This window comes from Oncorhynchus kisutch, linkage group LG2 (genome assembly GCF_002021735.2).
Source record: "Oncorhynchus kisutch isolate 150728-3 linkage group LG2, Okis_V2, whole genome shotgun sequence".
In the NCBI taxonomy this organism is placed as follows: Eukaryota; Metazoa; Chordata; class Actinopteri; order Salmoniformes; family Salmonidae; genus Oncorhynchus; species Oncorhynchus kisutch.
The window spans coordinates 1,185,345-1,212,141 of record NC_034175.2 but is presented as its reverse complement, the minus strand read 5'-3'; the positions used below and the strand labels follow the sequence as shown (position 1 = coordinate 1,212,141).

General features: G+C 43.2%; 2 protein-coding genes across 2 annotated transcripts; one reads left to right on the top strand and one right to left on the bottom strand.

Moving 5' to 3' along the window:
* The first annotated feature begins 257 nt into the window (after nt 1-257).
* On the top strand, nt 258-22,240 carry LOC109900271 (mutS protein homolog 5). The gene is made up of 22 exons (XM_031803382.1): nt 258-1,134; nt 1,214-1,337; nt 1,620-1,700; nt 1,958-2,011; nt 2,127-2,248; nt 7,030-7,139; nt 7,238-7,434; nt 7,570-7,615; nt 7,784-7,922; nt 11,314-11,382; nt 11,455-11,583; nt 11,683-11,755; nt 11,874-11,983; nt 12,304-12,384; nt 12,418-12,513; nt 17,454-17,564; nt 17,701-17,850; nt 19,563-19,637; nt 19,795-19,941; nt 20,119-20,256; nt 21,341-21,414; nt 22,107-22,240. The coding sequence occupies exons 1-22, from the start codon at nt 1,096-1,098 to the stop codon at nt 22,213-22,215; spliced, it is 2,274 nt and encodes a 757-aa protein (XP_031659242.1). The 5' UTR covers nt 258-1,095; the 3' UTR covers nt 22,216-22,240.
* Nucleotides 20,462-26,779, bottom strand: LOC116352856 (sperm acrosome membrane-associated protein 4-like). The gene is made up of 3 exons (XM_031836772.1): nt 26,426-26,779; nt 23,252-23,392; nt 20,462-23,118 (listed from the first exon to the last, which is right to left on the bottom strand). The coding sequence occupies exons 1-3, from the start codon at nt 26,478-26,480 to the stop codon at nt 22,904-22,906; spliced, it is 411 nt and encodes a 136-aa protein (XP_031692632.1). The 5' UTR covers nt 26,481-26,779; the 3' UTR covers nt 20,462-22,903.
* Nucleotides 26,780-26,797: the final 18 nt, after the last annotated feature.

Genomic DNA, 26,797 nt, shown 5'->3' with positions numbered 1-26,797 from the left:
AAGAAGTGAGTATATGCAATGCCCACTGAAAAGTAAGTGAGTATACAGCCTATACCTGTGTGTGCCATTCACTACACCACTGCCACTTGCAAATGTTTTCTGGTTCATATACTGTCAATGAACTATATAAGTAGACCAAACCCAGCTGCTGGCCTTGGTGTATATGGGAGAACCACCCCTTAAAAAGGCAGTGCAGTCAAAAATGTAATTTACACTATGAGGTCGAAATAACATTATGATAATGTCATTTTTGTGTCAGGATGTTCAGGTGGGATGATGTTTTTGTCCCAGATCAGGACATCACAATCTGATCTGATTATTCTGATGAGTATGTATCCTACTACTTTGAAGGGGTAAGGGTAGATGTACTGTAATATCCTATCTGCCAATCAGGGCTGTGTATGTAAATAATTTTTACATGTATATCAACAGGGGCCAACATGACCAGACTGAGCATTTCAATGGCAAAAGGAGGATCAGGGAAATAAGATATTAAACATATAATGACATTATTTTCATGAAATAAACACACACATTGATTTATTAGACATACGGTGATTACTTAAAAATACAATTCAAAATACAGAGAAAAATATATTTAACAAAATAAAGAAAAGACTGGGGGCTTAAGTAGCTGGTAAACGAGTGGAACATCTTCATGTATCTATCATCTTTGGCTTTAATTTAGCTGCAGCCACGCCAGCGCACGTGGGGATGAATTTAGCGCGCTTGGTGACATGCCTCGCGCCCGCTGCCAGATCACAGTGAGAGACGCGCTTAAAATCAACTACACACACAGCATCAAAAAGCCGAGTAAACGTTAAAGTCATTTGAGATAGACCACCGGTAAATTGCTAACTAACAGACATGCCATAACTGAGGCGCACATTCTATATGTCAGTAAACGGAAAGGGCTAGGCCTACTATATAAGTGAAAATCAAAGTAGCTTACGTTAGCAAACTAACAGTAGCCAAATTATGACAAAGTTATGACAAATTTCAGGCCAAAGTAGTCTGCATGTCTTTGTGTAGCCTAGAGAGTATATTGCGGTGCCTGGTGATGTCAAAGGAAGAGCCCTGTCTGGGCTCCCTAATATGAATGGAGAAGAGGAGGAGGAGGAAGAATCACATGAGGTGAGAGCATGTCATGTGTGCTAAACCAACTACAAACAATGGGCCATGGTAGATTAAGATAATGTGTGTGTGTGTCCAGGTGTTGCTGAGTGTGTTTGCCCAGCATGGGCAGTTGGGGTTGTGTTTCTATGATAGCAGAGACTTCACTCTGCACTACATGCCTGACACCGCAGACAACCACGAGCTCCAACTGTTGGCCAGAGGTATATACTAAAGTTAAACACATACACTGACACACACTAACCAGAGGTAGTCAGTACACACACCTAAACTACTAACTGACCCAAACACATTTCTCCGTCCCCCTGTCCCTCTCCCTCCGGTCCACTCTCCCCTGTCCCCTTCTCCTCTCCCTCCCCCTGTCCTCTCCCCCTCCCTCCCCCTGGTCCCCTTCTCCCCTGTCCTCTCCCTCCACCTGTTCTCCTCTTCTTCCCCCGGTCCCCTGCCTCTGTTCCCTCCCTCCCCTCTCACCCTCCCTCTCTCAGTGGTCCAGGAGGTGAGCCCTCATGTGATCATTACCAGTGCTAAGCAGGAACGCTGCATGGTCCAGTTCATGCAGGGACTGGGTGAGGAGGAGCACCGCACAGGGAGGACTGGGGAAGGGAAAACTTTAGGCTGGCTGGGGAGGGGTGATGGTTAAGGTGGAGGGTAAAGGTTAATGCTAAAACATTTTTATACATTTGCACATTCTCCCCCTTTCTCACTTTATCTGCTTGCCCTTCTATCGCTCTCTCTCAAGCTCTCTTTTATCTCTAACTCTCTTCTTTTTCACTCTTCTATCCCCCTCTCTCTTTCTGACTCCCTCTCTCCTCCCTGCTTCCAGGAGCCAACCCAGACTACAGGCCTGAGGTGGTGACCTATCCCTATGTGGACTTTGGTAAGAACAGCTGCCTTGCCTGTGGCAATACACTAGGTATTGTTCTCAGTGTAACTTTTGAACATCAATAGTCAAGTTTTTAGTTACAGATTCTCTCTCCCTCTCTTTACCACAGGTCTGAAGGTCAGTAAGCAGAGGCTGTTGTCTGCCCATTTTCCCTTCCTTCCTCCCGCCGTCTCAGAGAGCGAGAGAATCCCCTACCTCTCCTCCTGCATCTCCTTCGACTCCCCCCTCATGGTGAGTGCTCCTCCCCCCTCATGGTGAGTGCTCCTCCCCCCTCATGGTGAGTGCTCCTCCCCCCTCATGGTGAGTGCTCCTCCCCCCTCATAGTGAGTTCTCCTCCCCCCTCATAGTGAGTTCTCTGACAGTGTCGGCTAGAGACAGGAAAGAAGAAGGAAAGACCAACAAAATGGCAGACGGAAGACAGGGTGGTGCGGCAGGTGCCGCTTCTCATTCGAATGCTGTAATTTTATCTAAACCATCAGGTGTACGCCGATCCCAGCTAAGTAACTCATGCAAAGAGTTAAAGCGCAATTATGTGTTTTATCTCCAGTACTCTGCCATGATTGTCAGTTATGTAGCTGCTCTACTGATAATCTCAGTGCGTCCTTGCAGGGATGACACAATCAGTCTACTACCGGAGAATATCAACAGCAAACACATTGGTTCACCGTTCCACGGGAGCGGACAGTACACAGCATACCATAATGTTCTGAATAATGGCCAAGTCTACCTCGCTCCTTATTCTACTGAACCGCTTAGGCGTAACAAACACAAGTCCAACATTTATCGGAAACTGTTAAACTACCTGTTCGCTACCCTCCTGCTCTCCGGGGATGTACAACTCAATCCTGGGCCCAATATCACCGAGCCAGTGATACACACCGGAGTGGAGAGCGGTGGATGGCCTCGTCCACTGGTCGTCGCCGCTGTGGAGGTGGGTGAGTGCTATGGTCCTATGGTTTCTCTCGACTCACCCGGTTCCAGGATAGATTTTGACTCTTCAAACATACCAGAGTCGCTATATGCGATCCCTGACTCTGCTTCTGGTACGCAAGCTATTTTAATTAGTTCCCCGCATCCAGTGCAGGCGGGAGGGATTGTTAATTGCGCTACCGAACTGCCCCTAATCAAAACGAAACAAAACGGCCTAAACCCAGCCGTCAGAAAACACAGAAAATTTAACTTTTTTCAATGTGTCAATCATTCTCGAGTCATCTGGGACCCACGAGCTAAGCCCAAGGGACTACGTAGTTCGTAGTGTCATTCCAAAAAGTGATCAAATTCAACATCTACTCACAGACTCCAACCTTGACTTTCTCTGCCTCTCAGAGACATGGCTCCATAAACACTCTCCATGTGCTGCTTTGGTTGTGCCTGGCTACAATGTTTTCAGGAGAGACAGGATTGAGGGAAGAGGAGGGGGTGTGATGATTTACATTAAAGAACATATCCGATGTAAACAAATTGAGTGGTCATGTGATAATGAACTAGAATGTATCGGCCTGAACGTTACACTGTCTCCCCAAATGTCTTTTACCCTCATTGGAATGTATAGGCCACCTTCCACCAAAAGTGTGTTTTTTGATAAGTTTAATACCATGCTTAGGGAATGTGATTTTGGGAAAGAGGTCATCTTAATGGGAGATTTTAACATTAATTATGAAGACAAGTGTTGTAGGAAAACCCTCAAACGGATCACTAATACCTTTGACCTTACACAGCTAGTTAAAGGGCCAACCAGGGTGACTTGTTGCTCTAAAACACAGATTGATTTGGTGTTCAGTAATAAACCAGAGAGAGTGACTAAATCATTCAATATGGTTACTGGGCTGTCTGATCATAATCTGACACTTATAGCCAGAAAGCTGTCTAAGACCAGGTTTAACCTCTCTACTGTTAGAAAGCCGGATCAACTCAGAATACCTAAGAGTGAATTAAATAATTTTGAAAAAGCAATTAAGGGAATAAACTGGAATGATCTCTTGTCCTATACAGACGTGGAAGCTGATAGTCAGGTTTTTCGATCCACAATCCAGACTACAATAAATGGCTTCCTAAAGAAAATCAAATCCAAACCTGGCCAAAAGAGCACTCTTCCTTGGCTAAATGGAGAAATCTGGAAATTGATGAAAGAATGAGATTATGCTCTAAAAATAGCCCTAAAATCTAAATTAGAGCATGACAGACGTAGGTTTACCATGTTGAGAAATAAGGTGATGAAAGAAATCAGACAGGCCAAGGCAAACTTTTTTATTAACATAATTGGTGAAGCAAAGGGAAATTCTAAATTGATATGGGAGAATCTAAAAAAGTTAACAGGGAAAGACCATAGTAACACTGCAAAAAGACTAGAAATCATGGTGAATAACAATCTAACACAGGATGCAGTCGCAATAGCAATAGCCTTCAATTCCTACTTTATTGACTCTGTCAGGGTACTGACACAGAACCCCTCCACTGGTTTCTTGGGCTCAGTGCTAGTGAATGACACTCAACCTGTCTTCATCATAAGGGAGGTTTCTGAGTCAGAGGTGAATAAGGTGATTAGCTCACTAAAGAACTCTAAAGCCAAAGATGTGTTTGGGATGGACTCTACCTTTCTTAAATACTACAAAGAGTCACTCATTGGCCCCATTACTAAGGTCACCAACACATCTATTGGTCTTGGTGTGTTTCCAAGGGTATGGAAGTCGGCCATAATAACGGCCATCTTTAAATCAGGCGACCCTGCTGACGTGAGTAACTACAGGCCCATTAGTATACTACCTGTGGTGTCAAATGTTGTTGAAAAGTGTGTAGCAGAACAACTGATTGCCCACCTCAACAACAGCCCCTTCACATTACACTCCATGCAGTTTGGCTTCAGAGCGAAACACTCCACAGAAACGGCCAACTGCTTTCTTCTGGAAAATGTGAAGTCCAAGATGGACAAAGGGGGTGCTGTTGGGGCTGTGTTTCTGGACCTAAGGAAGGCTTTTGATACTGTTAACCATGAGATTCTCATCACAAAATTGTCCAAGTTCAACTTTTCCCCTGATGCCTTGAGATGGATGAAATCATACCTTGAAGGCAGAACTCAGTGTGATGTGGGCGTGCCCCAAGGGTCAATACTGGGGCCCCTCCTGTTCAGCCTGTACATTAATGATCTGCCTTCTGTCTGTACTGGGTCTGAAGTTCAAATGTATGCAGATGATACAGTGATATATGTGCATGCAAAGAGCAAACAACAAGCTGCACAAGAACTCACTACTGTAATGGTCCAGGTTACAAAGTGGCTCAGTGACTCGTGTTTGCATCTCAATGTGAAAAAAACTGTTTGCATGTTCTTCACAAAGAGGGCAACTGATGCTACTGAGCCAGATGTCTATGTGTCAGGGGAGAAGCTCCAGGTGGTATCCGATTTTAAGTACCTTGGCATCATACTTGATTCCAACCTCTCTTTTAAAAAGCATGTGAAAAAGGTAATTCAAATAACCAAATTCAACCTAGCTAATTTCGGATTTATACGAAATTGTTTGACTACAGAGGTAGCAAAACTGTACTTCAAATCTATGATACTCCCCCACTTAACATACTGCTTGACTAGTTGGGCCCAAGCTTGCTGTACAACATTAAAACCTATTCAGTCTGTCTACAAACAGGCTCTCAAAGTGCTTGATAGGAAGCCCAATAGCCATCATCATTGTCACATCCTTAGAAAGCATGAGCTCTTGAGTTGGGAAAATCTTGTGCAATACACCGACGCATGTCTTGTATTCAAGATCCTCAATGGCCTGGCTCCCCCTCCACTCAATATTTTTGTTAAACAGAAAACCCAGACATATGGCAGCAGATCCACAAGGTCTGCCATGAGAGGTGACTGTATAGTTCCCCTAAGGAAAAGCACCTTTAGTAAATCTGCATTCTCTGTGAGAGCTTCCCATGTCTGGAATACACTGCCATCAGACACACATAACTGCACCACATATCACACTTTCACAAAATGCTTGAAGACATGGCTAAAGGTCAATCAGATTTGTGAACATGGTCCCTAGCTGTGTGTTGCCTCTCTCCATGTTGTCTGTTGTCTGTAGCTTGTGAGGTGTGGAAACACTTTGTTGCTTTTATGAATTTTGTCTTGCTGCTTTTTGTTTTATGTTGCTCTGTCTGTATGCTACGTCTTGCTTGTCCTATGTTGCTCTGTCTGTATGCTATGTCTTGCTTGTCCTATGTTGCTATGTCTTGCTTGTTCTATGTTGCTATTGTCTATATTGTAATTGTTTTTAATAACCTGCCCAGGGACTGCGGTTGAAAATTAGCCGGCTGGCTAAAACCGGCACTTTTACTGAAATGTTGATTAATGTGCACTGTCCCTGTAAAAATAAACTCAAACTCAAACTCCTCCCCCCTCATAGTGAGTTCTCCTCCCCCCTCATGGTGAGTTCTCCTCCCCCCTCATGGTGAGTTCTCCTGCCCCTCTCATGGTGAGTTCTCCTGCCCCTCTCATGGTGAGTTCTCCTGCCCCTCTCATGGTGAGTTCTCCTGCCCCTCTCATGGTGAGTTCTCCTGCCCCTCTCATGGTGAGTTCTCCTGCCCCTCTCATGGTGAGTTCTCCTGCCCCTCTCATGGTGAGTTCTCCTCCCCCCTCATAGTGAGTTCTCCTCCCCCCTCATGGTGAGTTCTCCTCCCCCCTCATAGTGAGTTCTCCTGCCCCTCTCATGGTGAGTTCTCCTCCCCTCTCATGGTGAGTTCTCCTCCCCCCTCATGGTGAGTTCTCCTCCCCCCTCATGGTGAGTTCTCCTCCCCCCTCATAGTGAGTTCTCCTGCCCCCTCATGGTGAGTTCTCCTCCCCCCTCATAGTGAGTTCTCCTGCCCCTCTCATGGTGAGTTCTCCTGCCCCTCTCATGGTGAGTTCTCCTGCCCCTCTCATGGTGAGTTCTCCTGCCCCTTGTTCCAGGAAAATAACCTCACACTGACATTTGAGATTCAACTGAAAATGTTGTGTGTGTGTGTGTTTATTTGTGTGTGTGTCCTAGCTGCGGTCAGTAGGTGCGTTGCTGAAATGTCTGGACAGGAGGAGAGTGGGAGTGGAGCTAGAGGACAGCAGTGTGGGAGTCCCCATCTTACAGTTCCACGCCTACACACTGTAAGGCACACACACACACATGCAGAGAGATAGGTCAGTTGTGTATATGTATTGTGGTTGAATGTTTTTTTCACATCTGAATTTCATTCCTCTTACAGGAAAGATGTAGTGTACGTGGACCAGGATACTTACAGGTCAGTCCCCCTGGAGACAAACACAAACAAACACACACACACACACACTCTCGGCCATGTTTGTTGTGTGTGTTCCAGCGTACTGCAGATCTTCAAGTCAGAGCTGCACCCCTCTGTGTACAAGCTGCAGTCTGGGGAAAAGGAAGGGCTCAGTCTCTATGGTAACACACATTATGGGAAGTTAATGCGCTGATGTGATGTCAGTACATTCTCACACTCGCATTATGAGAAGCGGTGATCTCTCAGTCGTGTTTCCTGTCGTGATGATGTCATGAGTGTTGGTGTCTCTGTTTCAGGGATACTGAATCACTGCAGGTGCAAGTTTGGCTCCAAACTGCTTCGGTGAGGAAAACCTGTTCTCATGGTTGATGTGTCAGAAACCAACCACACACAGATTATATCTGAGAAACATAATCAATACCTCAGTACCTGTTTGTGGTGCGTAGTCATAATCTCTATCCCTCCTTGTTCTGCTAGATGTTGGTTATTGTGAAATCCTCTCTCTCTCAGCCAGTGGTTTCTGAGGCCTACTCGTGACCTGGCTGTGTTAAACAGGAGACAGGAAGTTGTGAGATTATTCTCCTGTCCACGCAACTCTGACTCCCTAAACACTTTGCAGTCCTGCCTACGCAACATCAGGAACATCCCGGTAACCATGACCTGTGAACTTTACCCCTCAGCGCCATGCAGGCCTCAGTCTGCAACATCAGTGATGAGTATGAATTTTCTGTAATAAAGTCAAATCAAATCAAATTTTATTTGTCACATACACATGGTTAGCAGATGTTAATGCGAGTGTAGCGAAATGCTTGTGCTTCTAGTTCCGACAATGCAGTAATAACGAACAAGTAATCTAACTAACAATTCCAAAAAACTACTGTCTTATACACAGTGTAAGGGGATAAATAATATGTACATAAGGATATATGAATGAGTGATGGTACAGAGCAGCATAGGCAAGATACAGTAGATGATATCGAGTACAGTATAAAATATGAGATGAGTATGTAAACAAAGTGGCATAGTTAAAGTGGCTAGTGATACATGTATTACATAAGGATGCAGTCGATGATATAGAGTACAGTATATACGTATGCATATGAGATGAATAATGTAGGGTAAATAACATTATATAAGGTAGCATTGTTTAAAGTGGCTAGTGATATATTTACATCATTTCCCATCAATTCCCATTATTAAAGTGGCTGGAGTTGAGTCAGTGTCATTGACAGTGTGTTGGCAGCAGCCACTCAATGTTAGTGGTGGCTGTTTAACAGTCTGATGGCCTTGAGATAGAAGCTGTTTTTCAGTCTCTCGGTCCCAGCTTTGATGCACCTGTACTGACCTCGCCTTCTGGATGACAGCGGGGTGAACAGGCAGTGGCTCGGGTGGTTGATGTCCTTGATGATCTTTATGGCCTTCCTGTAGCATCGGGTGGTGTAGGTGTCCTGGAGGGCAGGTAGTTTGCCCCCGGTGATGCGTTGTGCAGACCTCACTACCCTCTGGAGAGCCTTACGGTTGAGGGCGGTGCAGTTGCCATACCAGGCGGTGATACAGCCCGCCAGGATGCTCTCGATTGTGCATCTGTAGAAGATTGTGAGTGCTTTTGGTGACAAGCCGAATTTCTTCAGCCTCCTGAGGTTGAAGAGGCGCTGCTGCGCCTTCTTCACGATGCTGTCTGTGTGAGTGGACCAATTCAGTTTGTCTGTGATGTGTATGCCAAGGAACTTAAAACTTGCTACCCTCTCCACTACTGTTCCATCGATGTGGATAGGGGGGTGTTCCCTCTGCTGTTTCCTGAAGTCCACAATCATCTCCTTAGTTTTGTTGACGTTGAGTGTAAGGTTATTTTCCTGACACCACACTCCGAAGGCCCTCACCTCCTCCCTGTAGGCCGTCTCGTCGTTGTTGGTAATCAAGCCTACCACTGTTGTGTCGTCCACAAACTTGATGATTGAGTTGGAGGCGTGCGTGGCCACGCAGTCGTGGGTGAACAGGGAGTACAGGAGAGGGCTCAGAACGCACCCTTGTGGGGCCCCAGTGTTGAGGATCAGCGGGGAGGAGATGTTGTTGCCTACCCTCACCACCTGGGGGCGGCCGTCAGGAAGTCCAGTACCCAGTTGCACAGGGCGGGGTCGAGACCCAGGGTCTCGAGCTTGATGACGAGCTTGGAGGGTACTATGGTGTTGAATGCCGAGCTGTAGTCGATGAACAGCATTCTCACATAGGTATTCCTCTTGTCCAGATGGGTTAGGGCAGTGTGCAGTGTGGTTGAGATTGCATCGTCTGTGGACCTATTTGGGCGGTAAGCAAATTGGAGTGGGTCTAGGGTGTCAGGTAGGGTGGAGGTGATATGGTCCTTGACTAGTCTCTCAAAGCACTTCATGATGACGGATGTGAGTGCTACGGGGCGGAAGTCGTTTAGCTCAGTTACCTTAGCTTTCTTGGGAACAGGAACAATGGTGGCCCTCTTGAAGCATGTGGGAACAGCAGACTGGTATAGGGATTGATTGAATATGTCCGGAAACACACAGGCCAGCTGGTCTGCGCATGCTCTGAGGGCACGGCTGGGGATGCCGTCTGGGCCTGCAGCCTTGCGAGGGTTAACACGTTTAAATGTCTTACTCACCTCGGCTGCAGTGAAGGAGAGACCGCATGTTTTCGTTGCAGGCCGTGTCAGTGGCACAGTATTGTCCTCAAAGCGGGCAAAACAGTTATTTAGTCTGCCTGGGAGCAAGACATCCTGGTCCGTGACTGGGCTGGATTTCTTCCTGTAGTCCGTGATTGACTGTAGACCCTGCCACATGCCTCTTGTGTCTGAGCCGTTGAATTGAGATTCTACTTTGTCTCTGTACTGGCGCTTAGCTTGTTTGATAGCCTTGCGGAGGGAATAGCTGCACTGTTTGTATTCGGTCATGTTACCAGACACCTTGCCCTGATTAAAAGCAGTGGTTCGCGCTTTCAGTTTCACACGAATGCTGCCATCAATCCACGGTTTCTGGTTAGGGAATGTTTTAATCGTTGCTATGGGAACGACATCTTCAACACACGTTCTAATGAACTCGCACACCGAATCAGCGTATTCGTCAATGTTGTTATCTGACGCAATACGAAACATCTCCCAGTCCACGTGATGGAAGCAGTCTTGGAGTGTGGAGTCAGCTTGGTCGGACCAGCGTTGGACAGACCTCAGCGTGGGAGCCTCTTGTTTTAGTTTCTGTCTGTAGGCAGGGATCAACAAAATGGAGTCGTGGTCAGCTTTTCCGAAAGGGGGGCGGGGCAGGGCCTTATATGCGTCGCGGAAGTTAGAGTAACAATGATCCAAGGTCTTTCCACCCCTGGTTGCGCAATCGATATGCTGCTAAAATTTAGGGAGTCTTGTTTTCAGATTAGCCTTGTTAAAATCCCCAGCTACAATGAATGCAGCCTCCGGATAAATCGTTTCCAGTTTGCAGAGAGTTAAATAAAGTTTGTTCAGAGCCATCGATGTGTCTGCTTGGGGGGGGATATATACGGCTGTGATTATAATCGAAGAGAATTCTGTTGGTAGATAATGCGGTCTACATTTGATTGTGAGGAATTCTAAATCAGGTGAACAGAAGGATTTGAGTTCCTGTATGTTTCTTTCATCACACCATGTCACGTTGGCCATAAGGCATACGCCCCCACCCCTCTTCTTACCAGAAAGATGTTTGTTTCTGTCGGCGCGATGTGTGGAGAAACCCGTTGGCTGCACCGCTTCGGATAGCGTCTCTCCGGTGAGCCACGTTTCCGTGAAGCAAAGAACGTTACAGTCTCTGATGTCCCTCTGGAATGCTACCCTTGCTCGGATTTCATCAACCTTGTTGTCAAGAGACTGGACATGGGCAAGAAGAATGCTAGGGAGTGGTGCACGGTGTGCCCGTCTCCGGAGTCTGACCAGAAGACCGCCTCGTTTCCCTCTCTTTCGGAGTCGTTTTTTTGGGTCGCTGCATAGGATCCGCTCCGTTGTACTGTTTGTAAGGCAGAAAACAGGATCCGCGTCGCGTCTCCTGCTGTAGACTCTCCTGCGTTCGATGTCTCTGTCTCACACCAAAGTCTCTGACTGGCAGGGTCTCTACAAGATGTCTGTATGTGTATTAGACAATCTACGGTGCAGTGTGAATAGTGTGTGTGTGTGTGTGTGTGTGTCTGTGTTGTAGACAGTGTATAGTGCGGTGTGTATCAGGGACACAGTGCGCTCCCTGCCTCAGTCCATCCAACTCTTCCAGGAGATCAGTGAGGGATTCTCAGATGACCTTTACTACATCGCCTCGCTCATCAGCAGAGTGGTGGGACACAGTACACACGTCAGGTGCAGCTCAGCTCCCATGTTCTGTATGTCAATGTGTTTCATTCTCATTTTATTCTGTGATTTGTGTCTTGTATAGGTGGACTTTGAGGGCAGTTTAGCAGAAAACCATTTCACTGTCAAACCCAATGTGGACCCTGCTATAGACGAGAGTGAGTGTTCATACCATTAGGGAATGCTGAAGGTTAGAGTTATGTTAGTTGAAGGTTAGGGTTATGTTAGCTGAAGGTTAGGGTCATCTTACTCACCTCTGTCTGCTCCCTCTGCCAGAGAAGAAGAGGATGATGGGACTGTCTGACTTCCTGACAGACGTGGCTCGCAGAGAGCTGGAGCACCTGGACACCCGCATCCCCTCCTGCTGCGTCATCTACATCCCCCTGGTCTGACATCTACTATTACTGTCTGTCTACATCCCCCTGGTCTGACATCTACTACTACTGTTTGTCTACATCCCCTTGGTCTGACATCTACTACTACTGTTTGTCTACATCCCCCTGATCTGACATCCATCATGGGGTCACCCATCCCTGGTTTACATGCTAACAAGGATGCTAAATGCTAATCAAATAAATCTAAAGTGTACCTTGCTGACTGTCAGGATCAACAGGATGCCGATCCTTTCTAAATATCCATAAAATGAGGTTAAATTGTAATCTGGATGTCCTATACTATCAACATAATTTATTTATCTCTTTCTCAGATAGGGTTCCTGCTCTCGGTCCCTCGGTTGACCAGCATGGTGGAGAAAGAGGACTTTGAGATAGAGGTCCTTGACTTCATGGTGCGTGCGTGTATGATACATGTGTGTGTTTAGTTTCTGTCTGAAGAGCGTCTGCACTACCGCAGTCAGAGAATCAAGGAGCTAGATGACCTGCTGGGAGACTTACACTGTGACACCAAAGGTCAGGCTGTCAGCTCTCCCCTCTCTTTCTCTCGCTCCTCTTCTCTCGTCTCTCTCTGTCCTCTCTAAAATGGGGACAAACATAATCCAGAAAAATACAGATCAGAACGAGCAATGTCAGAGACAGGAATATAAATATATATACCACGGGGTTGGTGGCACCTTAATTGGGGAGAACAGGCTCATGTTAATGAAGTGGAATGGTATCAAAAACAGCAAACAAATCAAACATGCGCCGAATGCAACAGGTGTAGACCTTACCGTGAAATGCTTACTTACAAGCCCATAAACAACAATACAGTGAAAGAAATGAGTTAAGAAAATATTTACTAAATAAACTAAAGTAAAAAATGTAATAAAAAGTAACACAATAAAATTACATAACAGTAATGAGGCTATATACAGGGGTTACCGGTACCAAGTCAATGTGCGTTGGTACCAGTGGCGATTTTAGCATGTAAATCTTGGTGGATCGAAAAAAAAACTATTGTGGAATGCATGCCAGCAAAGCCACTACACGACACTAAACAATACATTAATTGCACTATAACGGTGAAAAACGGTGCCCAATAACTGTTAGGGCCTACATAAAGCTGTCCCAACAGCAGAGTCCCAACAGCAGTCCCAACATCTTGCCACTGCTACACCTGGCTGTCAGCGGAGACTTGTCTATTTAACTAGGACAAATTCTTATTTACAATGACGGCCTACCCCTGCCAAACATGGACGACGCTGGGCCAATTGTGCGCCGCCCTGTGGGACTCCCAATCACGGCTGGATGGGATACAGCCTGGAAATGTTTGACTTGGGGCAAGGAGTTCGATAATATGCATTTTTATATCCACAAATCTCGGTTTACATTGACGCCATGTTCAGAAATTCCTCCAAAATATCCGGAGGAATTATATAAAGCTACGCCAGATAACAGAAATACTCATCATAAACTTTGACTAAAGATACATGTTCTACATATAATTAAAGATACACTGGTTCTTAATGCAACCGCTGTGTCAGATTTTTTTTAAACGTTACGGAAAAAGCCTAACATTGCAATAATCTGAGACGGCGCTCAGACGTAACCGCCATGTTGGAGTCACCAGAAATACCCTTACCTTTGATGATCTTTCATCAGAATGTAGTGCAAGGAGTCCTAGTTCCACAATAAATCGTTGTTTTGTTCCATAATGTCCAATACTGGTGTCCAAGTAGCTGCATTTGCTATCACTTTCAGCTCACGTGCCCAAAAACGGACTGCTGGTCCAAGATAACTCGCATGAAAACTTCCAAAAGATATATTCCAGGTCGAATAAACTGGTCAAACTAAGTAGAGAATCAATCTTCAGGATGTTATTATCATATATATCCAATAACGTTCCAACCGGATCATACGTTTTCATCTGGAGCCGACTGGAACAGCGGTAGCACCCACAGTGAAATGCGCCACAGGAAAATGGCATTCTGTCGGGACACTGACTATTTTCCCTCCCATTAGGTCAAAGTTCACAGCAAATGCTCCATTACACTTTCTACTGAATGAGGACATCTAGTGGAAGGCGTAGGAAGTGCTTCCAGATCCATATCTTGTTGGGAAAGGAGGGGCTATGACGTCAAAGTTGCCCCAACTTTCAGAATTTCACTTCTTGTTTGGAAGATTGCCTGCCCTATGAGTTATGTTATACTCACAGACATAATTCAAACAGTTTAGAAACTTAAGAGTGTTTTCTATCCAATAGTAAAAATAATATGCATATATTAGCAATCTAGGACAGAGTTTGATGCAGTTCACTATGGGTACGCAATTGATCCAAAGTGAAAATACTGCCCCCTATCCTCAACAAGTTTTAAGCAAATGTGGTTTCTATGGACAATTGAGATGTACAAACTATGGCATAAGGGGATGACAAGCGAAAAACAGGCAATCCGTAATTTTGATTAAGACATTCATGAGCAAGCTAGGACGGACATAGTCAATATACAGTGGGGCAAAAAAGTATTTAGTCAGCCACCAATTGTGCAAGTTTTCCTACTTAAAAAGATGAGAGGCCTGTAATCTTCATCATAGGTACACTTCAACTATGACAGACAAAATTAGAAAGAAAAATCCAGAAAATCACATTGTAGGATTTTTAATGAATTTATTTGCAAATTATGGTGGAAAATAAGTATTTGGTCAATAACAAAAGTTTATCTCAATACTTTGTTATATACCCTTTGTTGGCAATGACAGAGGTCAAACGTTTTCTGTAAGTCTTCACAAGGTTTTTGCTGGTATTTTGGCCGATTACTCCATACAGATCTCTTCTAGAGCAGTGATGTTTTGGGGCTGTTGCTGGGCAACACGGACTTTCAACTCCCTCCAAAGATTTTCTATGGGGTTGAGATCTGGAGACTGGCTAGGCCACTCCAGGACCTTGAAATGCTTCTTACGAAGCCACTCCTTCGTTGCCCGGGCGGTGTGTTTGGGATCATTGTCATGCTGAAAGACCCAGCCACGTTTCATCTTCAATGCCCTTGCTGATGGAAGGAGGTTTTCACTCAAAATCTCACTATACATGGCCCCATTCATTCTTTCCTTTACACGGATCAGTCGTCCTGGTCCCTTTGCGGAAAAACAGCCCCAAAGTATGATGTTTCCACCCCCATGCTTCACAGTAGGTATGGTGTTCTTTGGATGCAACTCAGCATTCTTTGTCCTCCAAACACGACGAGTTTAGTTTTTACCAAAAAGTTATATTTTGGTTTCATCTGACCATATGACATTCTCCCAATCTTCTTCTGGATCATCCGAATGCTCTCTAGCAAACTTCAGACGGGCCTGGACATGTACTGGCTTAAGCAGGGGGACACGTCTGGCACTGCAGGATTTGAGTCCCTGGCGGCGTAGTATGTTACTGATGGTAGGCTTTGTTACTTTGGTCCCAGCTCTCTGCAGGTCATTCACTAGGTCCCCCCGTGTGGTTCTGGGATTTTTGCTCACCGTTCTTGTGATCATTTTGACCCCATGGGGTGAGATCTTGCGTGGAGCCCCAGATCGAGGGAGATTATCAGTGGTCTTGTATGTCTTCCATTTCCTAATAATTGCTCCCACAGTTGATTTCTTCAAACCAAGCTGCTTACCTATTGCAGATTCAGTCTTCCCAGGTCTACAGGTGATATAAAAATAAAACTGGTGCCAATCTTCGTAACATCTAGGACCTGTATACTAGGCGGTGTCAGAGGAAGGCCCAAAAGATTGTTAAAACCTGTTGGGGATAGGGGGGCACAAGGAGTTCCCTGAAGGGAACACGCCCTCCCATTCAGCTGATAAAAATATTCTTTAGAAATATTTAATTTTCACACATTAACAAGTCCAATACAGAAAATGAAAGATATAAACATCTTGTTAATCTACCCATCGTGTCCGATTTTGAACATGTTTTACTGTCGAAAACACAACATATATTTATGTTAGATGACCACCAAATTCAAAAACACACAGAGCGGTATTTCAGTCACAAAAGCATAAATATAGACTAAATGAATCACTAACCTTTGATTATCTCCATCAGATGACACTCATAGGACATCATGTTATACATGTATTTGTGTGTTTTGTTCGATAATGTGCATATATATATATATATATATATATATATATATATATATATATATATATATATATATTTATTTTTATCTCAGTTTACATTGGCATGTTATGTGCAGAAATGTTTTGATTCCAAAACATCCGGTGATTTTGCAAAAATACTCACAATAAACATTGATAACAGATGCAAGTGTTATTCACAGAATTAAAGATAAATGTATCCTCTATGCAACCGCTGTGTCAGATAAAACATTTAAAAAACTTTACAGAAAAAGAATAATCTGAGAACAGCGCTCAGAACCCAAAGAAATAGCCGCCATTTTGGCATCAACAGAAGCTACAAAAAAACACTAAATATTCACTTACCTTTGAATATCTTCATCATAAGGCAGTTCCAGGAATCCCAGTTTGACAACAAATGACTGATTTGTTCCATAAAGTTCCAAAAAGCCCATAATTTAGCCACTTGTTGTTAGCTTGTTCAGCCCAGCATTCAACCCTCAAAAAGCACGAGCAATTGCTCCAGACAAAAACTCTAAAAGTTCCGTTACAGGTCGTAGAAACAAGTCAAATGATGTATGCAATCCATATTTAGGATATTTTAAACATTAATCAGCAATAACGTTCCAACCGGAGAATTTCATTGTCTGACGAAACGCATAGGAATGGTAGGACACAATCTCGTGACCGCGCGTAATGAGACCGAGGCTTTCTACCAGACCACCCACACAGACTTATTATGAGCCCCTTCTTCATAGTAGAATCATACAACCAGAATCTAAAGACGGTGACATCTCGTGGAAGCCCTAGGAAGTGCATGCTCATCCATATCTAACATGGACATCCAATGGCACTGTTTTCTATATTGAGTTCTCACTTCCTGTTTGGATTTCTTCTCAGGTGTTTGTCTGCCATATGAGTTCTGTTTTACTCACAGACATAGTTCAAACAGTTTTAGAAACTTCAGAGTGTTTCCTAACCACCAGTAATAATACTATGCATATATCCCCATCTGGGAAAGAGTAGGAGGCCGTTTACTCTGGGCACACCTTTCATCCAAAAGTGAAAATACTGCCCCCTAGCCTCAACAGGATCATTATTAAAGACTCCAGTCCCACCCAAGTCATAGACTGATCTCTCTGCTAACGCACGGCAAGTGGTACTGGTGCCAAGTCTAGGACCAAAAGGCTCCTTAACAGCTTCTACCCCCAAGCCATAAGACTGCTATTATTAAAAATTAATCAAATGGCCACCTGGACTATTTACACTATTTACACTATCCAGGGAGGAGGTTAGAGAGGCAGATAAGGGTTGTTGTTGCTCAGATCTCTCTTTCTCTCACTCTCTCAGACACCCTCCGTTGGAGTTGTGTTCTCCTATGTTTATGTCTAACTCCTTCCTGAGTTCTGAGACTCGGGGACGGGTCAAGATCATCACCGGACCCAACTCATCTGGCAAGAGCATCTACCTCAAACAGGCAAGGACACACACTCACTCCCGCACACGCACACACACACACACACACACACACACAGAAAGTGTCAAAGACAGATACAGTTCTTGAGTTGTTTCAGGATAGATTGTTTTCTCTTCCTTCTGATTGGCTGAGTCAGGTGGGTCTGATTGTGTTCATGGCTCTGATTGGTTCTGACGTGCCAGCGAAGGAGGCAGAAATTGATCTGGTTGACGGAATCTTCACACGCATGAAGAGCAGAGAATCTGTGTCTGTAGGACTCAGCACCTTCATGATAGACCTCAACCAGGTACACATACACACTACGCCAGTGGTGGAAAAAGTACCAAATTGTCATACTTGAGTAAAAGTAAAGATACCTTAATAGAAAATGACCAGTAAAAGTGAAAGTCAGAGAGCGAGAGAGAATTAGAGGGAGCATACTTAAATTCACACAGGACACCAGATAAGACAGGAGAATTACACCAGATATAACAGACTGACCCTAGCCCCCCGGCACATAGACTATTCCTAGGCCGTCATTGAAAATAAGAATTTGTTCTTAACTGACTTGCCTAGTTAAATAAAGGTAAAATAAAAAATAAAAATAAAAATTGCAGTATAGATTCTGGAGGTTAAGACGGGGGGGGGGCACTGTGGCTCCATCCAATGATAGCCCCGGTCAGGGCCAACCAGGCAGGATATAAATACTACTTGAGTAAAATGCTAAAACTATTTGGTTTTAAATGTACTTAAGTATTAAAATTACATGTAATTGCTAAAATATACTTAAAGATCAAGATGCACTATTCATAAATCTCTCTGCCATTTCCTGGTTGCAAAAATCCAAATAGTTTGCCAAATTTCAGTTTGTGACAAAACAAGCAGTCATTGTGACAATCATTGTATCATCTAAACCGCTGTGAAATATATTTTCCATAACCAAAACTATTGTATATTCAGCTTTTTGAAGCTGGTGTACAAAACCAAAAGTAAAAGACGCAAAAACAAACGTCAGAACGCGAAGCATAGAAATAGCCCACATAGGACAGATCTATTGCTTCTTAGACTTGCTTTCAATAGGAATGAAAGATCTATAACTCACAATTCTGTGTGAATTTGGTCAGGTCAACCAAAAAAAATGACATGATGTATCAAAAGTAAAAGTATAAATCATGGGGCCTCCCGGGTGGCGCAGTGGTTAAGTGCCATCAGAGACTCTGGGTTCGCGCCCAGGCTCTGTTGTAACCGGCCGCGACCGGGGGGTCCGTGGGGCGACACACAATTTGGCCTAGCACTAACCAAGGTTGCCAGGTGCACGGTGTTTCCTCTGACACATTGGTGCAGCTGGCTTCCGGGTTGGGTGCGCGCTGTGTTAAGAAGCAGTGTGGCTTGGTTAGGTTGTGTATCGGAGGATGCATGACTTTCAACCTTCGTCTCTCCCGAGACCGTACGGGAGTTGTAGCGATGAGACAAGATAGTAGCTACTAAACAAATGGATACCACAAAATTGGGGAGAAAAAGGGGTATAATTCTTCTTTTTTTTTTTAAGTATAAATCATTTCAAATTCCTTATATTAAGCAAACCAGGTGGCACAATTATTATTATTTATTTATTAATATTGATAGCCAGAGGCACACTCCAACATTCAGACATCATTTACAAGCAAAGCATGCGTGTTTAGTGAATCCGCCAGATCAGAGGCAGTATGTAAGCAGGGAAATTATCTTGAAAAGTGTGTGAATTTGACTATTTTCCTGTCTTGCTAAGAATTTAAAATGTAACAAGTACTTTTGGGTGTCTGGGAAAATGTATGGGAGTAAAAAGTACAAAAGTACATTATTTTCATTAGGAATGTAGTGGAGTAAAAGTAAAAGTTTTCACAAATACCCTCCAAAAAACGACTTAAGTAGCACTTTAAAGTATTTTTACTTAAATACTTTACACCACAGCACTACAGACACGCATGCATTTACCTATTCTCAGTGTGTCATACACGTATGTGTATGTCTGTGCTACAGATGGCTCATGCTCTGAACCACAGCAGCGGTCACTCACTGGTCCTGATTGATGAGTTTGGGAAAGGAACTAACACGGTGAGAGAGAGGGAAAGAGGGATGAAACATGTGAGAGACATGAAAGGAGTGATGGAGGAGAAAGGTCTCTCTTACACTGCCCAGTTATTTGCCTTTCTTTGGGTCTTTCCATGTTTCAATGTGGGTCCAAGTAAACTGTTGAACTGTTTCTCACCAGGTGGATGGGCTTTCCCTTCTGGCGGCATCGATCTCTCATTGGCTGAAAAGAGTTCCATCCGAGGTTCCTCACATTCTATTGGCCACTAACTTCCACAGTCTGCTACAGCTGGGTCTCCTACCTTCCTCAGGCCTGCTGTCACTACTGGTACTGTGTGTGTGTGTGTGTGTGTGTGTGTGTGTGTGTGTGTGTGTGTGGTGTCTGTCCCTTTCAGTATGTAAGGCTGGGATTTGTTGGGGAAAAACCCTTTAAACGGTGTATTGTCTGCCCTAAGCATGCCTTGGACTGAATTCCAGCCTTGATATGTGTGTTTTGTGTGCGTAGACTCTGGAGACAGCGGTGGATGGGGATGAATTGGTGTTTCTGTACCAGCTGAAGGATGGGATCAGTCGCTTCAGCTATGCAGCCAACATCGCTACACTGGCAGGCCTTCCCCCCAGCCTCGTACAGAGAGGAGTGGAGGTACGCTACACCACACACACACTAGCATAGCTGTGGGATTTAGGGGTGCTGCAGCACTCCCTGAAAAATCTGAAGATTTTCTTTTATATATAGAGTGTATTCGGAAAGTATTCAGACCTTGACTTTTTCCACGTTATGTTACATTACAGCCTTAAATACACACAATACCCCATAATGACAAAGCGAAAACAGCTTTTTAAAAACATTTTTGCACATTTATTACAAATAAAAAACATACCTTATTTACATAAGTATTCAGACGCTTTTGCTATGAGATTCGGAATTGAGCTCAGGCACATCCTGTTTCCATTTGTTGAAAAGAAAAATGCTATTGCAACCTCTTTGCAATAAGGAATTGAGACCAAAAGCTCAAGAGAAGTTAAGTGTTTAATACCAAGGACACAGTCAGCTGAGTGCATACATTTAGAAAGTTCACAAAACATCTTATACTCTTCCCTCCTTTTGGTCACCACCCTCTTGCAGGTGTCACCTCCCCAGCTATACATTTTATAACCCCAATGAGTTTCCCTCCTTTCCCCTGTGGAATGTCCATGGTCCTCTCTTTGTTTAGCTAGATGTCAGAATCACACCCCGTCCATCTTCATTTTCCTGGGCCTGACCCTGCTATTTGATCCTAGGCAATTTCCTCTTATCTATTTAGGTCAACCTTTCTAAATTAGCATCCACACAGTTTCATGGCCTAAACTTCATTAATACTCACAGTAATCAATCACTAAACAGGATACAAACAAACTACAAACTATTTATTTTATTCATTTATTTTTTCTCCACAAAAGTAGTGCACTCCATCTTTAATAGTTTTGTATTAGCGGACTGATATAGCATCTGTAATGCAGCCGAAAAATATTTTTCCAGCACCCACCCTCAAAAAAAAAAAATCTACCAAAAATATATATATATATAAAAAAAAAATATATATATATAAAAAAAAATATATATATATATAACACTCCCAAACTACTTCCTGTGTCTATGCACACAAGTACAATAAGGCATCACATTTTCTTCAACAGAAATGCAAACTTAGAGGTTAAGTTATGTATGTACATGTGTGTTTGTGTAGGTATCTGAACTGTACAGAACAGGAATGACCATTAAACACATCGACCGACCATCTACAGAGGAGCATGCAAACAAGTAAGTCACACAATCACAGTGAACACACACACAAAGTCAAATCAAATGTTCTTGGCCGAATACAACAGGTGTAGACAGTGTAAGGCTTACTAACGAGCCCATTCCCAACAGTGCAGAGTTAGAATAAAGCAAATATTTCCTCAATAAAAAGGAAATGGTAACACAATAACAACAATAACGAGGCTAAATACGAGGAGTACCTGTACCGGGTCAATGTGAGACCACCAGATTTTACATTTCAATAAGTTGAGATAAATGAATGCATGTAAATGTGAACATGAATGAATGCCTCCACTTCAGTTTACGCTTAATGTTTTTTCTTGCACTGTAACCAATGATTTATGAAAACTGACTTGATAGGTTGATGTCCTCATTGTGGTTTTACACACGTTATTGGAATAGTTATGAAATAAATGCACATTGTTATATTTGGTAACACTTGCTTATTTTCCCTCGACAACAACCCCATTTGATGCATTGAACGGATGTGGGTGGATCAATGTCTACATAAGGTGGCTAACACTCACAAACGCTCTGAGGAAGGCCTTGAGGCCGATATGTAACGTTTTTAAAGAGCAGTGATACTATCAAGATCAGTGTGCGGGTTTCCTCTTTTTCTCATCTTATTCAGCTGTTACCATTCACCTGCAACAAAGATGGCTCTGTTTTCTTTGTGTGTGTGTCCCTGTCAGGTGTGTTTGTGTGGTGAATAAGTTTCTGTGTGTGGACCTTGAGGACCAGAGTGTGGATCTGCAGTGCTACATGGAGGAGCTGCTTCCCTCTGGAGGAGACCTGCTCTAACAGCAACGCTCCTGTTGTCTGTCTAACAGCAACGCTCCTGTTGTCTGTCTAGCAGCAACGCTACTGTATACCAGTATGACCTCAGTTTCACTGACTGTAGGAGGAAGTTGCCCCAAGATGCTGATGGTTTTAGAGAGGTTAAGATGATCCTAGATCTGTGAATATGGGTCTGAGAGATTGATGCATACTACTTTAGGATTTACCATAACACTAAAGTCAATGGGAGCTACTGTAGTATTCTCTATGGAAATGTTTAGGTTTGGAGGAGAACATAAAAGTAATTTTGACGGGTTTAAAATATGCCAACCAAGATTGAGGACAATGTAAATTTGTATTACGTTATTCAGTTACAATTCAGAATGTTCAATAAATATGAAAAAATAAAATCTAGTCTCCTTTTGTAGTTTATGCCAACAACAGAATGAGAAAATTACATTTATTAAAAATTGAATTCCATAAAACCATCTAACCAATTTTCACTGAGCCCAGAGACAGCTTCTAAGGTTTGAACATGACACTTTTGCCTCAATCTGACACATCCACATATGCTAATTACTGTCCATATTCCTTGACAAATAAACACAATATTTACAGAAAATTGAATAAATGTGTGCTGCTGGGGACTTTATGATGCATGGTGGTTATTGTAGTCTGTTGAAGGTGAGGATCATGGTTATTGTAGTCACTGTCAGGGAGAGGAGAGGTGGATGATGGTTATTGTAGTCAGTGACAGGGAGAGAAGTGTGTTGAGGGGTAGTGTGTGTCCGGTGTTGCAGAAGTGTGTGTCGCAGCAGTGCCTGGTCATCATGTAGATGGTTGTGTTGGAGAAGATCTCCACATTGGTCACCAACTCACACTCCTTCGCCTTGACACAGCCCAGCAACTTAACATCCAGCACATCACCTACAGAAACACACACACACACACTGTCAACACACTAATATGCTCTGCTTCACATTTCTCTGCCAAAAATCCACAAAATCCAGCAGCATAATGTCCCACACACAGCACGGCCATGTCTATCCATGTGACCCACCTGCCTTCCCTCGGCCAGTGTAGCACTTCTCCCCGATATTGCAGTTGGTTTTGGTGGTGTAGCAGGCATCCCAGAAGCCCAGGTCACAGCGGAAACACTGCAGAGGCCCCTCCTCCCGTTGCTCCTCCTGATCATCCTCATCTGGGACCACAGGGTAATATCATGTACAGTACACTCACATAGGGACATAATCGCTACAAGTCATGAGTCTTTTATTGATAGAATTGATCATTTAACGTCGAAGGCTGCTCCTAACGGAGACAACATTACATTCGTAAAAAAGGATTGAAGGTTTATTTCTATTGTGATCCTCTTTGGCAAATAATATGAAAGGTGGGCAAGATCGCATTGTACACACTACACTCAATGCAGTTTTAAAAACATGAACAATTACAAATATTTACAACATAATCAACAGTACAGAGGTACCCAAGGCTCCCGAGTGGCACAGCGGTCTAAGGCACTGCATCTCAGTGCTCAAGGCGTCACTACAGACCCTGGTTTGATTCCAGGCTGTATCACAACCAGCTGTGATTGGGATTCCCATAGGGTGGTGCACAATTGGCCCAGCATCGTCCGGGTTATGGTTTTTGCAGGATAGGCCGTCATTGTAAATAAGAATTTGTTCTTAACGGACTAGCCTAGTTAAATTTTAAAAAACAATAAACCCTTACACAGGTCACTTCTTGAAAAGAAAAATAGCTCTAATCAATCAACCATTATTTTTGTGTGATGCTTTAAAGCTCTGATGACAAAGATTGAATTTACAGTGGTAATTTGTTCCACAGTACTGCAATAGTAGAATAGAAGTATATGTTATTCCCAATGAAGCTCTTGAATCTACAGGGTTGAACATGGGTACCGAATGGGCGCTTGAGAACAATCTTGACTCAGTGGTGTAACATAATTAAGTAAAAATACTTGAAAGTACTACTTAAGTAGTTTTTTGCAGGTATCTGTACTTTACTATTTATGACAACTTTTACTTCACTACATTCCTAAAGAAAAGTATGTACTTTTTACTCCATACATTTTCCCTGACACCCAAAAGTAGGACAGGAAAATGGTCTAATTCACAAACTTATCAAGAGAACATCCCTGGTCATCCCTACTGCCTCTGATCTGGTAGACTCACTAAACACATGTTTCATTTGTAAATTATGCCGTCTTTGCTTAATATAAGGAATTTGAAATTATTTATACTTTTACTTTTGATACTTAAGTATATTTTAGAAATTACATGTACTTTTGATACTTAAGTATATTGAAAACCAAATACTTTTAGACTTTTAATCAAATAGTATTTTACTGGGTGACTTTCACTTTTAATTGAGTCATTTTATATTAAGGTATCTAAACTTTTATTCAAGTATGACAATTGGATACTTTTTCCACCACTGCTTATTCTGAGTTTTCTGAAGCTTATTCTTGAAGCACACACATAATCAATTATCTAATCAAAATGACACTGCACAAGGGGCCCTGCCAGTGTCTACAGTATTTTCCTATCATGACAACATTATTTCCTAGCCAGAAACCTTACTTTTTGGTTCACCTTTGAGAGATTTTAAGGCCATACTCTCACCTGATGGGTCACTATCTTACTCACATCCAAGGTAGCTCACTGCATCTTTGGCAATAACCACTGTGGCTATTGTAGACTACAGAAGACTGTCTATAGTAGACTACAGAAGACTGTGTCTATAGTAGACTACAGAAGACTGTGTCTATAGTAGACTACAGAAGACTGTGTCTATAGTAGACTACAGAAGAATGTGCATAGTGCACCAAGATGTTACAGTAAGAGGGGAAACTAAAGTAGTTTAGTCAGGTAATTTTCTTAGGTAGATGTATCTTGTGTTCATCTGCCAGCAGCATATCACAATGCATCCCTCTACTGAAAAGCATTAATGGTGGATGAGGTAAGTTTGTAAAGCACTTTGAGCACCTACAGTAGGTGGAAATTAGGTGTAGGTGGTAAGTCTAACCCTATGTACAAATTCGGGTTAGACTTACTGCTTATAGCTAGTCCAGCTATACTGTTGCTCCATTACCACCTGGCATGGCCATCCACCTCTGGTGGGAGCAGCTCCTAGTGCTAATCCAAACCCTGAGTTTCAGTGATGTTCCTAATCTCTGGTCATCAGCCCCTCTCATCCTGTTAGCTTGTTAGCCCCTGCCAGCTCAGGTGAACACTAATTGGCTAGAGGGTTGGGGTTACACAAACTCACCAACTAGAACTAGGAAGTATTTCATCCAGTGTTTGCTATATCACTGGGTTGGAACAAAGACCTGCATGCACACACCAGGACTACACTGGACCTAATGATTACTATATGGATTACAATAGCTTCCTAAAACTAATTTCAGTAATCATCCCAAACCAGAGGAGGCTGGTGGGAGGAGCTATAGGAGGACGGGCTCATTGTGATGTCTGGAATGGAATCAATGGATTGGTATCAAACATATGAAAACCATGTTTGACTCTGTTCCATTCATTCCATTCCTCCTATAGCTCATCCCACCAGCCTCCTCTGTCCCAAACATAGAGTCACCCAACTCAACCTCAACTTAACTCTCTTCCAGTAATTATCTTCTCTTCCAGTAATCATCCCAAAAATAGTCATCCAACCTAACATTTTTTCAGGAAAAAAAGCACAACTACCTTCAGGAGAGCGACTGCAGGACTGGTGGAGGTGTTTAAAGACATGAAAAGCCCATCCTCTTCAATCAGAACAATCCCAGTATTTGTATAAAACTGATACTGACATTTGTATGACATCATAATATAATTATTTTCGTAGTGAATAGTGAATATGTTCATGGAGGCTCTGTGTAGCTACAATGTCATGTTTATGTTCTTATTGATGTGTTATGTATGCTTTATGAACACACATTTAAAAATATTTAAATGTGCTGTAGCAGTTGAGTTTTTTATTTTATGTATTTAACAAGGCAAGTCAGTTAAGAACAAATTCTTATTTACAATGACCTTGGTCTGTAGTTGGTGTTAAACAACATCAGGAAATATATATAATATAATTCTATGATTATAACATTTCAACTTTATGTCCCCCACATTCTGTGTGAAAAACTTCACATCCCATACCTAAAGTATAGCCTACCTAAATACTATGACCCAGATCAGAGAAAGACCAATTCATCTCGATTTACCTGCAGAAGCTGTTAACATCGCCAGGGCAAAAACACAGAGCATCAATCCCCTCATTTCAGAAATAAATCCTTCAAACTATCCAGAGAAGGGCCAGATGAGACCACAAAACAAGGTGTGTCCCTGAGGAAGTCAATGAGCTCCATTGTGACAGTAGGAGCAGGCACCCCTGTAGCTAGAATTGGATTAAGACGCATTATACCGGTCTATTCTCACAGACCAATCACTGTTGTTGTCAGAGGCAACACTGCGCAGTGGGCCAGCCATCCGGAGCAGAGAGGTAAAGACAGAGGCTCTCTATAAGCTGTCTAAATATACACTGCTCAAAAAAATAAAGGGAACACTGAAATAACACATCCTAGATCTGAATGAAT